Genomic DNA, 14,913 nt, shown 5'->3' with positions numbered 1-14,913 from the left:
CACCACATCATCACATCCTAGTTGGCAGTTTTGGGAATCCATCTTGGACACCGCAGCCAAGTACTGTTGTATTTGACATCAAATTAGGTTCTGCTGCATCTGTGCAACTCAGAGCTTAATATTTACTGGTTATAAATGACCTTATTAACCCTGGTTAATACATCTATTTTCATTCTCTGAATTGAACATGTTTGCACAAGTGACAGTGATTGGAGTACGCAAACAATTCCTGTGTGTGCAATGGAAGGGAGTCCGCGTTTCATATGCATCTCAATTATGTTTACTTTGTAGGTACTGCCACAGAGTATCTAGAAGACTTCATTACCTACGTGCAATGTGCTTAAATCAGTATCAGCAGCTTAAATTAAAATCTCAAGTGCCAGAGAGCTAGTTAATCTTCACTATACAACTTCAAAACTGACCATAAATAGCTATAAGCAAGGAAATTTATTTTTGTCCATTACATTTCTTTAACCAAACAGGAGAAAAACAATCTTTTAAGCTTGAGAAGTTAAAATAAAACAACCAAAGCACACTAAGAGTGATCACAAGCTGTTGGTCCCTGACACTAAATGTTTTAACTATCCTTGAAAAAAATAAAATCACGTCAAATCCCACTGAAAACTCTTCTCTGCAATACAAGCACATGGATAACACAAGCCTTAATGTAAGTTAGAAGGATCTGAAGTTTATTCACCTGGAATAGCTGTTAACCTGCTGTGATCTTGATACATTTATGTTGTTGAGCTCTGGTACATTCAAGCTGGTGGTCGTGTGTTTACTGTGACAGTAAGATTGATGCACTTTATTTGATATTACTCCATTACTGCAACTACTTTCAAACCCTGAAAGAAAGTTTTAATAACTGTAATGATCTACAAATTTATTTGTAAGTACCGATTTATAGAAGTAAGTAGCTTAATTGTTCCTGGTCAGTAAAAGCTAGATTTGCCAAACAAACTCAAATACTTAGCCTCCGTGTTTCAGAGTGTCTGTGGTTTAAGTTTTCTGCAATACAGATGTTAAGCATTATTTAACAATGAGAAGGTTTTTCACTTGTACTCATACACCAGTAAAACAGAAACCTTCATCAAGGTAGAAACATCTTTTTTTTTTTTTTTAAGTGATACATTGTTTCTGAAAGATCTGGAAATATTTCCTAGGCCACTGTAATCATTATGAATGGAAGCAGACATTCATCTTACTAATTCCTAATCATATAATTCTCTTGATAAATACACAGTAAAATTCAATGCTGAAAATACTTTACATGTTGCTACACTTAAATACGACCTCCCTCCTTCCCCATATAATTATTTTAATTGTTAATATTGTGCTTTGCTAAATAAAATTACACCATGCTGTGAAATTATGATGTCTGGCTAAAATCTCTTCTGACCCTTCCAAAAGATAATCAAGAAACTACTATTTGAAGCAAACATGTAATTGCCAGTTCTATCAAGCCCAAAAGCAGGAGCTCCCCAGTATCTTCTAATATAGAAAGAGGTCACAGGAAAGGCGTATTATAAACAAAACAGCTGCTGCCATTCAGGAAATCCCAAACCTCAATTCTAATAATACATTCATCAACTTGCTTATTAACCTGTGCCTCTATTTTAAAAAATGAGAAAGTTAGAGGTATTTTCTACAATGCATCCAAATAACCACCTGAAGAACAAACAGCAAATCTGAGTGGACCTCCAACTCACACACATGATAGCACGGTCTTGACACAGAGGGAAGATGAGCAACACTGCTGCCCTTCCAAGGGCAGCAGGTATTCTGGTAGCCAGGCTACACTGGCTTCCTACTCAATTCCACCAAGAGGAAAAAAAAAAATAAATTTAAAAAAGCCCCTGATTAGGTCTAGTTTGGATTTAAGAATGAAACAGAAGTGAAAGATGGCCTCTGCTACATTAAGAGTCTTGGGTTGACAGATGACACGTTCACGTACCCTTTTAACATGCCCAACCTCTTCCCTGCAGGGGTGTTTTGGAAGGCACAGGGATCTCCCCATAGGCACGGGGCAGCTCTGAACATCCACAGCTTTGCTCTGACGCTTTACCACCACACAGACGCTCTCAGAGTTGTTTCAACTGTGCAGACCGAAATTTGGCTGCCAGCAGAAAGTCTTACCTAACTCCACCACCTAGCTTCTGGTATTTCCTACACAAGAGCAGCTGTAGCTACTATTCCATAAACACCATAGGAAATGGACCATATACACCACTTGCTGCATTTAAATCACCTCGCCCAAGCCATAAATTATCATGGAAAGGACAACAGAAATTTGTGGCGGAATCTTCCATGTCCTGGAAGCAAGTATTTCTTAGAAATCAGTGGCAATCTGCATTGCAAACCCTTAGTAAAACCAAGGGCGCAAGCAAGAAAGATTTGATTCTATTTATACACTTTCCATTTCCCCAGTGACTGTGAATCGCAGATTTTAATCATTTATACTTTTTATACAAAGCATTCAGTATCAACTCTTAAGTAAACCAAATTGTCTGCAATTATTTGTAACTTTTCCTGATACTTAATTGTATGAATAAATAAATCTACATGGTGTGGTATATCCAAATCTATACAGTATATCCTCCACATCAACTTACCAGAAAAGTGTGTGCTGCTCCCTTTGCCTGTTGCCAAATTGTGAATATTCATTCCATGGCTGGGACTCATGCTAGGACTACTGAATGATCGTGGGCTAACAGGATAACTATCTTGAGATTTTGGACTGTGGCCTCCCAAACATCGCACTTCACTGTCTGTACCATTCACCATCTCTATAAACTGGCGCACCCTAAACAAAAAGCAAAAAAGTTAAGCTAATAAAACAATTTACACATTTCAATTTACCAATGATAGAAATGATTTAATTTTAGTGTTAAATATACAAAAAGTCTGACTCAAAATGCTGGATGTCAGTAACCCAATCATCAATTAGCTTTGGAGTATTCAGCCAAAACCACACAATTACAAAATTTGTGACAGAGGAGAACAGGAATATTATCCTTCAAGGACAGACTTTGTCAATACGTCCTCAAAGTTTAGAGAACGAAACTGTATTTTCTTGTTTTAACTGTTTTATTGGCAGGGGCAAGGTTATTTCTTGAGAAGGATAAGTTGTTATGTTGTCATGTCTGTCATTTCTCTCAAAGTAAATGAGAACATAGTTTGACTGTCTGGAACAGTAAGCATTGAACAGTAGCTCTTAACATTAAACATTTGCACTAGAAAACAGTTTGAAAAGCAAGCTCATATACAAACCTTCCCTTTAGAGGCTGTTGCTCTTTATCAATTTTATTTTAGATAAGGAGGTTTTACTACAGACTACTGCTTTATGTTTTAGGCTTTGGACAAGCAAAATTTAGAAAGTCAGACTGAGAGAAAGATAACATACAATTGATATTATTGAGTGAAGTCTTTCATCAAAATGTTCACATTTTGTGAATTCTGTGCTAAGTCTGCAGTACTATCATATGAATTCTGTTCAGCACTTGAGCGTGACAGACTTCAAACACATTCCAAGCTACTTAATGGAACATAAAAATTAAAGTGCTTTGTTCTTATAGGAGATAAGATTTTTTCCACATTCAAACACTACAACGTGATACAGAATTCTGGAGGATCAGCGCAGCTGGCAAGTAAAAATGCCAGAATGAAGGTGACTATTGTGTGCCTGGGAAGCCAAGAGAACTCTTTGGGATTATGGAATTTCCACAGTATTAGCAAAAGGTTTCTAGTAAAGTGATAGGGAGTGAAACAGCTCATTTAAAGTCAGTCACCCATTTGGAGGAACAGACCAACTTATGCCAACAGGACTCTTAACCTTCTTGAATATGATACTGTATCAGTTTACATTTTAAGTTTTACTTGACACCCAAACTGCTTAAAATTGATTTCAAAAATTACAAAACTTAGTTCTAGAGAACAAGTCTACAGTGAGATGTGAATTATGCTGCAAAACAGGACCTTGATGACAAAATCTAGTTAAACATGTAGCAAATAATATAACATAAAAAAGTGAACTATACACATTTTCTAAAAAAAACCCCGCTGCTTAACTTTGTTTAAATTTCTGTGAAAGCTTTAAATGAGTAACTGTCTTGTCTCAGAAGGTACTGCGCCATCTATAAACACACATCTGTATAATTTGAAGACTCACTTTAATGCAAATAAGAGATTAGGATTTCTTTCTAGTAAACTTGGATACAACTGTTGTGTTGTTTCAATGGCTTCTCCCATTCTTCCTGCTAAAACCAATTTCTGAATTCCTGTTCACCAAAAAACAAATAAGAGATTAGGATTTTTTTCTAGTAAACTTGGATACAGCTGTTATGTTGTTTCAATGGGTTCTCCATTCATCCAGCCAAAACCAATTTCTGAATTTCTGTTCACCAAAACCAACATCAGTTAAAAGGACAGCTTACAGATTAATACATGTAAATTAATGATTAAAAGACACTGCAACGATCAATCAACAAGGTTTTTTCCTCTTAGAAAAAAAAAAGTGTAAAGAAAGATCATGCTTCCTTAAAATGTTCAATAGGAACATTTAAGAACTGCACTCCACCTACACATATCTAAATGAGTACTCAATATTTTTATTGATTGCCAGCATACAACTACTTTGTACTCAGATTGCACATGTAGAGTTAGATTAAGATTGCAGACACTCTTCTGCGATTTATTTCTCATTTTCACACCTTTAGAAATAAGTACGTACCAAACTATTATCACCCAAGAACATCCGAATTGCATCCCACTCCCACAGGTTCAGTTTTGACTAAGAAAAACAAAATTTAGTCTCTCTCACCTACAACACATGCTTCCAGTCAGGTTACAGTTGACTAAACCCTTCCACAACAGTCCCTGCTTTAGTTGATGCTTCTATTGTTGTAACCTGGCACAAGTTGCAAACAGCCTCACAGCTCTATTCACCAACAGAGAAATTGATCCAAATGAAAAACAGCCCAAGGAATGGGTTATTTTTCAACCAGAGCAGTTTCCCCATGTTGTATGTCATGCAGTCACACAAATGCTCTTGTTCGTAGAGCAGGGATTTAAATGAACAGGGAAGGCACTGTTTAATCAGGCTGCCACACAGCACTGCCACAGCAAGTTAGAACTGAACTGCCGTTCATTCTCCTTGTCCTCCTCCCCTTCACATATGTAAGCAGGAAAACTCCAATTTGATTTAACTTGTAAAGCATTCTCTAAACCCTACTCCTTTTCACAGTTAAAAGTCTAAATGTTTGTCAAGACTAAGTTTTACATTCCTGTTTGTGACTGACCATCAGCTCTCACAAACACTCATTTAGAGACATTACACACATTTGCTTAAGACAGATCACAATTTTCCATTCAAGAGAAAGACAACAGGTAATTTACCACATTCCACTACATCAAACAAGTTCCAAAGCGTTAGTGCAGAAGTTCATCTTAACCAGCTGTTCATACGTGTGTAACTTTACATGACAGCATAGAACTGTACTATGGAGTAGTGCTGAAAGGAAATTCTACAATGACGCTTAAGAGAAAGCTTTAGGTAATATTTGTTTAAGGGAGGAAAAAAGGATGTAATGTGCTTTCCAGCCTTACTTTGTCTATTTTTAATGGAAGCTAATTCTTCTAGCACAGTCTGGTCTGTGGATCTGGCGAATGCCTCTGCTGTTGCACAGTATCCATGGTGAACTAAGTAAGATGATACCATTCTAAAAATAAAAAGAAAACAAAACCCAGAAACATTCGTTAAATACAGGTAAGGAACCAAGAACCTTTTGAATGCAAAAAAAAAACCCTTTTCCGGGAAAAAAGTGACTGAAATGAAGAATTCTACTTGAAATTCAGAAATTTCTGTAAAAGTCAGACAGAAGTAATTCGGTTAAGAGTCAGTATCTTCCTCAAAACACTGATTTTTTTTTTTAATTTCTGTACAATGTATCATTTTATTATGATGAATTTTAATAAAAATTATTCATCACCCAAAGGTAGGCTCAATTAAAATATCACCTAATTTTCTTTTTTTTTTTTTTTTTGGTCATTACATCCACTGAAGTGAAATTTCTGCACACTAATTTTTTGTTTCCACTAAAGAAATAAAAAATGCAAAGCCACATCCACCATTTTTCTAAGTGAAGCACTAATGAGCCACAACTTAACCTAGCCAGTTGAAGGCTGAGAATACAAAGGGAAATTTCCAGACTCCAAAGTATTAAAACTGCCCATTACAACCATGGCAATTTTTCTAAACTCCCCAATCCACATTAGATAGGCCTAATCAGAATGGAAGGCTTAGGCTCATCATTATAAACTCTTAATTATTAACGATGTAGATGACTCTTCCCCACACATCTATTCATGCTCAATTTTACATGTTTATCAAACCCATTACCTTAACAAAACTATTTGTACTAGTTTCTAATACTATCTGTAATTTCTGGCACAAGACAATATGTACAATGTTTTAAAGATCTCTGAAATCATGCAATTATTTTTTTTTTTAAATGAACAATATTCAAAGTCTTACTTCTGAATCATTGTTTGCCACTCTCCTTCCCGATCTCCTATTGGAAATCTGTCAATCTGTGCTTGAATTTTGGTTCTCCATTCTCGCATATAGTCTTCAATATCAAACACAAATGGGTGTTGTCCAAAATTAGCATCCACAACCTCTCCTGGTGTTTGAAGCCCTACTGTAGGGTACAAGTTTGGCTGCAAGAGATTTTTTAATTAGTTTTTTTCCTCTTATTCTAAATTCCCCACTTTTTTTTTTTATCTCTGTAATAATATCCCCACTGCCACTAGTAGTGTGAAGCAGCAAATACCTCTGGATCATCTGTCCAGCAGTTAAAGCAACTTCTACCAATGCAGAAATACAATGCCTGATTAATTTTATTCCCAGTGGTAGTAGGGTTTTTTTTTGAGATAAGAAAGCCTTACTGATCCTTCTCTTTCTAGTCAGAAAATGCACTTTTAAAACTGCGCTGAAGTTTACAACTTTTAGTTTCAATTTTACAAAATATTAAATACCAATTTTTAAATTATTTTTAAAGACCAGGATTAAAGTTTCTTTTAAAAAGAGAACAAAAATTAAACTTACAAAGTGGGCCATTTTCCTTTTGGGGTGAAATACTTAAAACATCGCTGAATTTTAGTGGTAAGAACTGACAGGATAGAGAACTCATTAGCCTCAAAGTCCAAGTGTAGCGCCTAAAAAGAACTGCAACAGTGCATTGAAGTTCTCGTGAATTCCTGGACTTGTATCTAGAAAAAGACTTTAAAGCATTTATTGTTGTCTCAGTTTTATTTTCTGCTTAGAGATTAGGTCTCCACGCAAATTTGAAATATGCCAAATATGAGAAAAGTAAAATCTGCCTGTTGGGATTAAAGTAACTTTCTCAAATGCAGCTAGCATCTCAACAATGGCAATGCAATCAGGTGGGGTTTTGTGTGGGTGGGGTTTCATTGGGGTTTGTTTTGTTTTTTTAAAAAATTTATAAATATACCTACATCATATTTACACTGCAACCAATGGTGGTATAGTATAATAGTATCCTGGATCTACAAAATAAGCTAAATAAATTAAAGCTACCAGAAAGAAGTTATCAACATGCAGATCAGTAAGAACACTGAAGCCCAGTGAAATTAAAGAAAAATATTCTGGTTGTTAAAACCATGCCCAAGGCTATCTTGCCCTCACTCCCTTTTTTTTTTTTTTTTTTAAATAAACCTTGCTCATAGTGTTACCTAGTCTAGATTAAGCAACAAAGCACAAGCCTCAAGTCTTTTAATGAGATGAAAACAATGGATTCTAATGAGGAGGGGCCCAGCTTCAAACTTCAGATTACAGTGTTAGTTTTCCTGCGCTGGTAAGGTGTGCTAGCAAGGAGCCCTGCTGGCATCTCACAGATCCAGGACAGTGGCTTCCTACACGAAGTGCCCAGACCTGTGGCGGGGCTGAGAGGTGCACTAGGTTACTGACTTCATTTTTCCTTATCTGTCCTTGCCTCTTAAGGCCATAGCAAACAGAGTAGCTGGCCAGATGGAAGTGCATCACAAGCTGTACCCTAACCAGATTAAATCAGAAATTAAGTAGATCAGAGAAAAAAACAAAATAAGTGCAGTATCATGTCTGTACCAGTAGCAAAGGGAACACATTTATAACGATTTTAAAGAAAGTCCAATTTAACTGACTGAAAAGCTAGACGACTTCAGATATCTGCAGCTTTCTTTAACAAAAGAAACCCAACCAAAAAACCAAACCCAAAACAACCCACACCAAAAAACCCCAAATCTTTGATACATTTGAACTTAATGGAGGGAACACTAAAGAGAAAGATTTTGAAAGTTAGGCATCAAGCATGAGTTACAGTGACCACGTCTTAAGTAGCCAGCCTTTCAGAATATGATACACAACTGTGTACACACATGCACAATGTTGGTGTTTAATGTAGCTTTGACTTCTACGTAAGGCCTGCATGTGTCAAAGTATGTAATAACTACTGGTATGTATTATTTTCTGCTAAAGTTCTATTGGAAATGCCTGACTGTTAAAAAAATGAAAAGGAAAACCCCTGTGAGGATCAGTGTAAAAACGAAAAACTTTTTGCTTCAATTAACAAATCATCAGTGAAATGATGAGGAGAAATGTCTGATATTAAATTTCTTAAAATTATCATTGTATTTCCAAGAAGCATGAGGTAAACACGAGTTACATTTGAAACATCTGTTTATAATACACATCAAAGCTGTCTGAAAATGCACTTATCTTACCGGTAAGTCTGTGAAAGCGATGCCTGAAATAAAGAGAAAATTATGATTAATTTTCATATGTCTGGGTTCTAGCCTCATTTTCTTAAGTGTATCATTATATGTTCAGAAAACTCACCCAAACCATCTCAAAAATAAGTAAAGTATGGTGATATCCATAATGCTTAGGCACAAGCAATATGCTTAACTAACAAAGGGCAATATTTGGAAAAAAAAAAAAGTAATTTTCATTCAAAAGCACTCAATTTGCCTTCAGTTTTTCAAAATAGGGCTTAAGATTTAGCAAACATCATAAAGATACGCAGATTTACAAGTATGAAAACTCTGGCTATGGATTAAAATTAACAGGAAAAATAAGAGTATCTGAAGATACTTTTTCACTTGCATGTCTTAATGCTGACACACTAAGATTTAACAGTGTCTTGTCTTGTTTGCTATTACTTTTCTTCTTCAGTAGGCATTCTCTTCACACGAGCAGCACATGCCTATAGTACTCCAAACCAGTGTGGTAAATGTTTTGCTCTAATCCACAGCAAGGCATTATGGTTTGGTTTTCAAACAGAATAGCTTAATATCTTGTTATATAATTGCAAGCATCTATCTACCCCTAAGACCAAGGCAATGATTTTGCTGTCTCAGGATTAGAGAAAAATCTGACCTCTATACACTTCAGGAACTTCAAGCAATTATTGGGGGGTAGGGAGGTGAGAGGGGAGAAGCTTTAACTTAAATAAGTACCAGGAAATCTCCTTCTGACAGCCAAATGATAACAGTATTTCATAATTTCCTTTATTGTTGCATATATTTCAATTATTTTTTTTTACAAGTGCATAATAATTCAAATCCACTTATCCCCTCAAACTCTTATTTATTTTGTATCACTGCCTTTTCAAATTTAAGATTAAAACAAAGCTTTTAGCCTTTTGTCCTAAATTCCAGTCCTGCTTTCCATCTCCATTCTTTACCAAGAGTTTGAATCTCAAGAGCATCTGAATTCCTTACATCTTTGATTCAAAAGAATGACATATAGAGTGAATCTGTTTCCTCCCATCACATCTCAAAGCTATAATTTTATTTATTACCCATTCACACCCTAACTTTTTCTAAGCTATTACTGCTTTCTCTATTTAACACATTCTGACATCCAATTCACCCTTTTCCAAAATAACCATGGCAGTAGGCAAGATCTATGAATGATGACTGACATGTAGGTATTAGGGTTTTTTGGAGGGTTTGGGGTTTTTTTTCAACCCAGGATTTCACACTTGCATAAATAATTGCTTAGCCCTTTATGTAGCATCAAATCCCAGGCTGAGCCAGAGATTTCCCATACTCTAGAGTGCATCTGTGGCACAGAGAAGAAACATAAATGTCCTCCAAGTCCCAATCGTATAGGAATTCTGGACAACCACCAGCAGCAACAACTCAGCAAGACAGACAAAATTTCTAATTTCTTTTTTCCCTAAACACAGATTCAATTTTCCTCTATCAGAAACGCAAGCTAGCAAAGCCCTCAACAGAAGAACAGCTGTCAGGTTTCCTTCTGAAATCCATGAAGCATTTGTCAGACTGTCTATGACAGATGACATTTTACTAGCTTCTCCTCACCTATGCCATCCTGTTCTCCTCCTTAAACAGGTTTTAATCACTTAGAGTGTTGTTTCACAGTTGGCCTAATCCAGTCTGCTTTAACACTTCCACTGAAAGAGAAGGTTCTGCTCCTCCCTTCCTAGTTCTTCCATGCACGTAGTCAGAAAAGCAGTATCTCTTTGGTTGATCAACAATCTCATCCAACTTACCTGCAGGCACGCTGTTACTAGGTCCAAAAAAAGGAGTAAGGTAAGACTACCCTTCTCAGCTTTAACCCAGTTAAAGACTAGGATAAACACAACATGAGCCTGTTACCTTCCTTTTTGACATATACCCTGAAACAGGGCCAAAAGAAACAACTACACAAGTTCAACTGCTGCCTCAAGGTATTAAATCCAGGTATATAGACTCATTCAATTGAGAAGAAACATTAAATCATGATGGAATAGAATCACAGAAGTGATTACTTGGAATTGACCTCTGGAGGCATCTAAGCCCTGCTCTGAGTAGGGGCAGGACAACTCCTAAGTTAGATTTGTTTGCTAAGAGCCTGAGCAAACAAGCAGGCAGTCTTGTTCTAAGAGACAAGAGGAAGAATTTAAACCACGTCCTTCCCCTTGCTACTTTCCAAACCTTCCTCATGTTTGGCAATGTGAGAAAACAGAACAGTGACTTCAAGTGTCCCTATCTCAACAACCTCTTACTTCATTTCAAGCCAGTGCCTCTGTTCCTTATCACATTTCTACCCATGACAAAAAACTTATTTCTTCTTTCTGAGCTTTATCCCTTGAAACTTCCTACTCCCCTCAGCACAATTCCAAAATCTTAAGCCCTTGCTCTCTCCTTCATGCAGGAAGTAGATTTTTTTTTCTTCTTTCTTTACACTCTGTATGTTTGCTCGTTAAACTGCATTAAGTAACTGAATAATTATATACATTGCATCAAAAATTTTCTCTCTATCCCCTCCTGCCATCTTCAAACTCAAAAATTGTCTTGCAGTGTTGCGTAATGCTAAAATTTACTACAAGAATTTAATGGACTTAATTGTAGCACAACTTATCTAATTCATAGTTTTAGCCCAACTATGCATGACTCCAGACTGGGAATCCAAAAGACACTGTTGTCCAACATATGTTCAAAATAATGGCCATCTGATGGAAGGTTTTAGTGAAGGCTAGGTACCCCCCATACAGCAGCAATGAATTTTAGCTATATCAGTTCTCCAGTTCTCTTACATCTACTACCTTATGTTATAAACATCAAGTATTATTTATGGATTTAGTAGCAGAGTTCATAAATGCAGGTCCTGTGGAATGAGATGCTACGACAAATCCTTGCAAATTCACAAGGAATGTCAGTGCAAGTGGCACATAAGAAATTATTCTTCCCAATTCTTTAATTAATTCATAGATTAGGAGACTATTGAAAGAACTATTCGAACACTTTGCTCTTAACATGAAGAGAATTTCACATTTACAACATATTTACAGACATAATGTTATCATTAAAGATAACGTTTCTCCATACCCAAGCTGTGTCCATTCTTTGTGTAGAAGCAGGTATTATTGATGAGGTTGACACAACAACCAATGACATCACCCGTAGTAAACGTTGGACCGTAGGGTTGTCCAGTTCCAGAGGAACAGAATGAATGTCCATCATCTCCATGGTAACCATATGAATGCTTATCCCAACCTAGAGTACAAAAGCATTTGCAATTTATTCCTTTATTATGAAATAATGGAAAGACTATGCAAAGTTAGATATTCTAACCAGGTTAATATGGTTAATTCCTATGCTCAGCTTTCTGATTTCTAAGATTTCTTATGTGACATCCATTTAATTTTAAAAAATGACAACTTCTTTTATCAAAATGGCTGAACTGGTAATTTCACTTGTAGTACATAACAGGTAATACAAATTCAGATAACACATTTTTCTCTTTAAGTAAACATGCAAAATTATCAACACCAAAAATATGATCAGCCACAATGCTGAAATTTGAAGAGATATATACAGATCTGACATGTCCCAATAAAGCAGCGAAGATTCTCCTGTTCTCCCTTTCATCTTGCAGAACTATTGCTACCATGTGTCATAATCAAATTCTTCCTGGCTAAAACCCAAACATGCATCTCTGGGGAAACACATTTCTACTCCTGATTATTCTTAATGACTATACAGCAGCAAGCAGTCTCTGCATAATAGCAGAGTCCCCAGACTATAGTGTCACTAGCTTTGCTGCTGCTAAAAATGAAAATAAATTTTAAAAAAATTATCAATACAGGTGACAGTCACAGCCAGCAGGTAAATCATTATGTATGCAAATATGGTGCTAATTTTGGAGGTGAAGAAGCTGCAGAACCGGTTAAGAAACTTCATATTGTTAAACGACTCAATGAAATTCACAGCAAGCAATTTTAGACTGAGTTCATTTAAATATACCTGTCCACACTCTCTGCAACTCAACACTAAACAAAAACATCTAGAAAAGGAGTAAACTTTCAGGCATCACAAAATCTTCCTAACTTCACAATAATATAAAGCATCATCTTTAACACAGATCGCCAAATTTCATGTGTGTATACACACACACACGTATATACACACACGCAATCTGACTAGAAGAATTCATACTGACAGCTCAGATTTTTAAAGAGTAAAAGGTTGTGGGTTTATTCTTCTGTCAAGCTGCTGCGTAATGGGTTAACTTGAAAATATTTTCCATACTTGGGCCCCTAATCTGTACGATCAGTAGCTTCAGGTGGCACATTAAGCATTTTTCAGTAAATTAAATACCCCAAAATTGCTGCAGTTACATTGATTAGTAGTTATCTTTGATAATTATTTGCAATGCATCCTAAATCATACTCAAAATAAACTTAATGCCACCCACTAATAATTCATCAACCTTAGCTGGGCTCACAGTGTAAATGGGACTTGCCATCATCATAAGGATCTCTACCAGAACATTTGGCTGAGAAAGTAACAATGCAAAAGAAACAGAATACAGAGACTCTAAGGTCAAATTAATATGAATTTGTTCTTGGCTAATAGTAACGATTTCAAAAAGTCAGCTTGCCTTTTTTTTTTTGTTACATTTAAAGATCTATTAAAAAAACCTAATATGTACACACACAAAAAAAAACTTCTTTAAATACTACACAGAGATACTGCAGACAACTGTTAACAAGATAGTGTCCCTGACCATGCAGGTCAATGGAACAGATCAAAACTGAAAACTATGCTACACGTTGTTACCATTAAGGTTGGAAAGGTACTCACTCCATGTTTGAGAAAGTTTTTATCATAGTAGCTAATCTCTATTGCTAGAAATTCAGTTTACAGAGAAGGCAATGTATAGCTTCATTTTTATCAGGACACATGATGCAAATTTTAAAATGTATTTGTTTGCTAAAAAGTATTTGCATAACGTTATAAATAACACTAAGAGTTGAGGGAAGTAGTACAGGAGCAAATGTACAGTAAAACAATTAATAAAAAGCTAAAGTTTTTAGCTACAAGCTTTACATAACTCAGGTAACAGATACAACACAGAGATGTCATGCTACACACTCTGTTGCTTACCAGAACCTTCCCATCAAGGTCGACCATATTTTAAAAACACAATTAACCAATGTAACTCACTCACCAAGCATACTAAATACTGAAACATACCTGGCAGTCTGTTCATGTTCACACCCTGTGCCGAAAGCCCAATTCCCATGTAACTGTAAAAATGAGAGAACAACAGAAATTTATCTGTCTCTTACAAAACCACATATATATGTGGGATGTTGCCAAGAAACACTATGCTGATTAATCAAATACCAATTAAGCTACTGAGAGGTCATTTAATACTGGTACAACAGCAAGAGAACTGAAAGAATCAATCTTACTAACCGTTGCTGTCTAACTGTTAGGTGTTGGTCTGACTGAGCTATCTAAACCCCTCTGTCATCACAGGTATATAATTCATCACCCTAGACTTTGGATGGATGGATGGAGCGAGCTGCCTTTTCCTCTTTCAGGGAGCCTAGATGATTTAGAATCACAGAACCATTTAGGCTGGAAAAGACCTTGAAGATCAACAGGCAACGGGCACAAACTGGAACACAGGAAGTTCTGTCTGAAAATGAGGAAAAACTTCTTCACTTCAAGGGTGACCGAGCACTGGGACAGGCTGCCCAGAGAGGTTGTCGAGTCTCCTTCTCTAGAGAGATTCAAAACCCACCTGGACGCAATCCTGTGCCACATGCTCTAGGTGATCCTGCTCTAGCAGGGGGGTTGGACTAGTTGATCTCCAGAGGTCCCTTCTGACCCCTACCGATCTGTGAATCTGTAAAGGTAATTCTTGGTATATATGGCATATAGACAGATTCTGTCCCTGGAAGAGGTAAGCACAACTTTATTCTCTTTTAGGCATTCTGGGTTATCAATGGAGAATGCTGATATTAGCCATACAGTTTAAAGTATGAACAAAAAAAGCCAGAGGCCATGTCTTTCTTTGAAAGTAGGGGTAAAGCTATACACATACCGATTTCATTG

At 36.4% G+C, this 14,913-nt stretch overlaps 1 protein-coding gene across 3 annotated transcripts in view; it reads right to left on the bottom strand.

Annotated features, from left to right (window-relative positions):
* RANBP9 (RAN binding protein 9) overlaps nt 1-14,913 on the bottom strand; it is a 42,606-nt gene that overhangs the window by 5,852 nt on the left and 21,841 nt on the right. For all 3 annotated transcript variants that reach the window (XM_075745121.1, XM_075745120.1, XM_075745119.1), the window contains exons 3-10: nt 14,044-14,096; nt 11,893-12,060; nt 8,779-8,801; nt 6,533-6,717; nt 5,605-5,717; nt 4,169-4,277; nt 2,613-2,803; nt 698-845 (exon numbers count right to left, since the gene is read on the bottom strand). In XM_075745121.1, the coding sequence (XP_075601236.1) occupies nt 698-845; nt 2,613-2,803; nt 4,169-4,277; nt 5,605-5,717; nt 6,533-6,717; nt 8,779-8,801; nt 11,893-12,060; nt 14,044-14,096 (990 nt within the window). The remainder of the gene's footprint in view (nt 1-697; nt 846-2,612; nt 2,804-4,168; nt 4,278-5,604; nt 5,718-6,532; nt 6,718-8,778; nt 8,802-11,892; nt 12,061-14,043; nt 14,097-14,913) is intronic.

This window comes from Balearica regulorum, chromosome 2, assembly GCF_011004875.1.
Source record: "Balearica regulorum gibbericeps isolate bBalReg1 chromosome 2, bBalReg1.pri, whole genome shotgun sequence".
Classification (NCBI taxonomy): domain Eukaryota; kingdom Metazoa; phylum Chordata; class Aves; order Gruiformes; family Gruidae; genus Balearica; species Balearica regulorum.
Note: the sequence above shows the minus strand (reverse complement) of the source record. Positions and strands in the feature narration are given on the sequence as shown.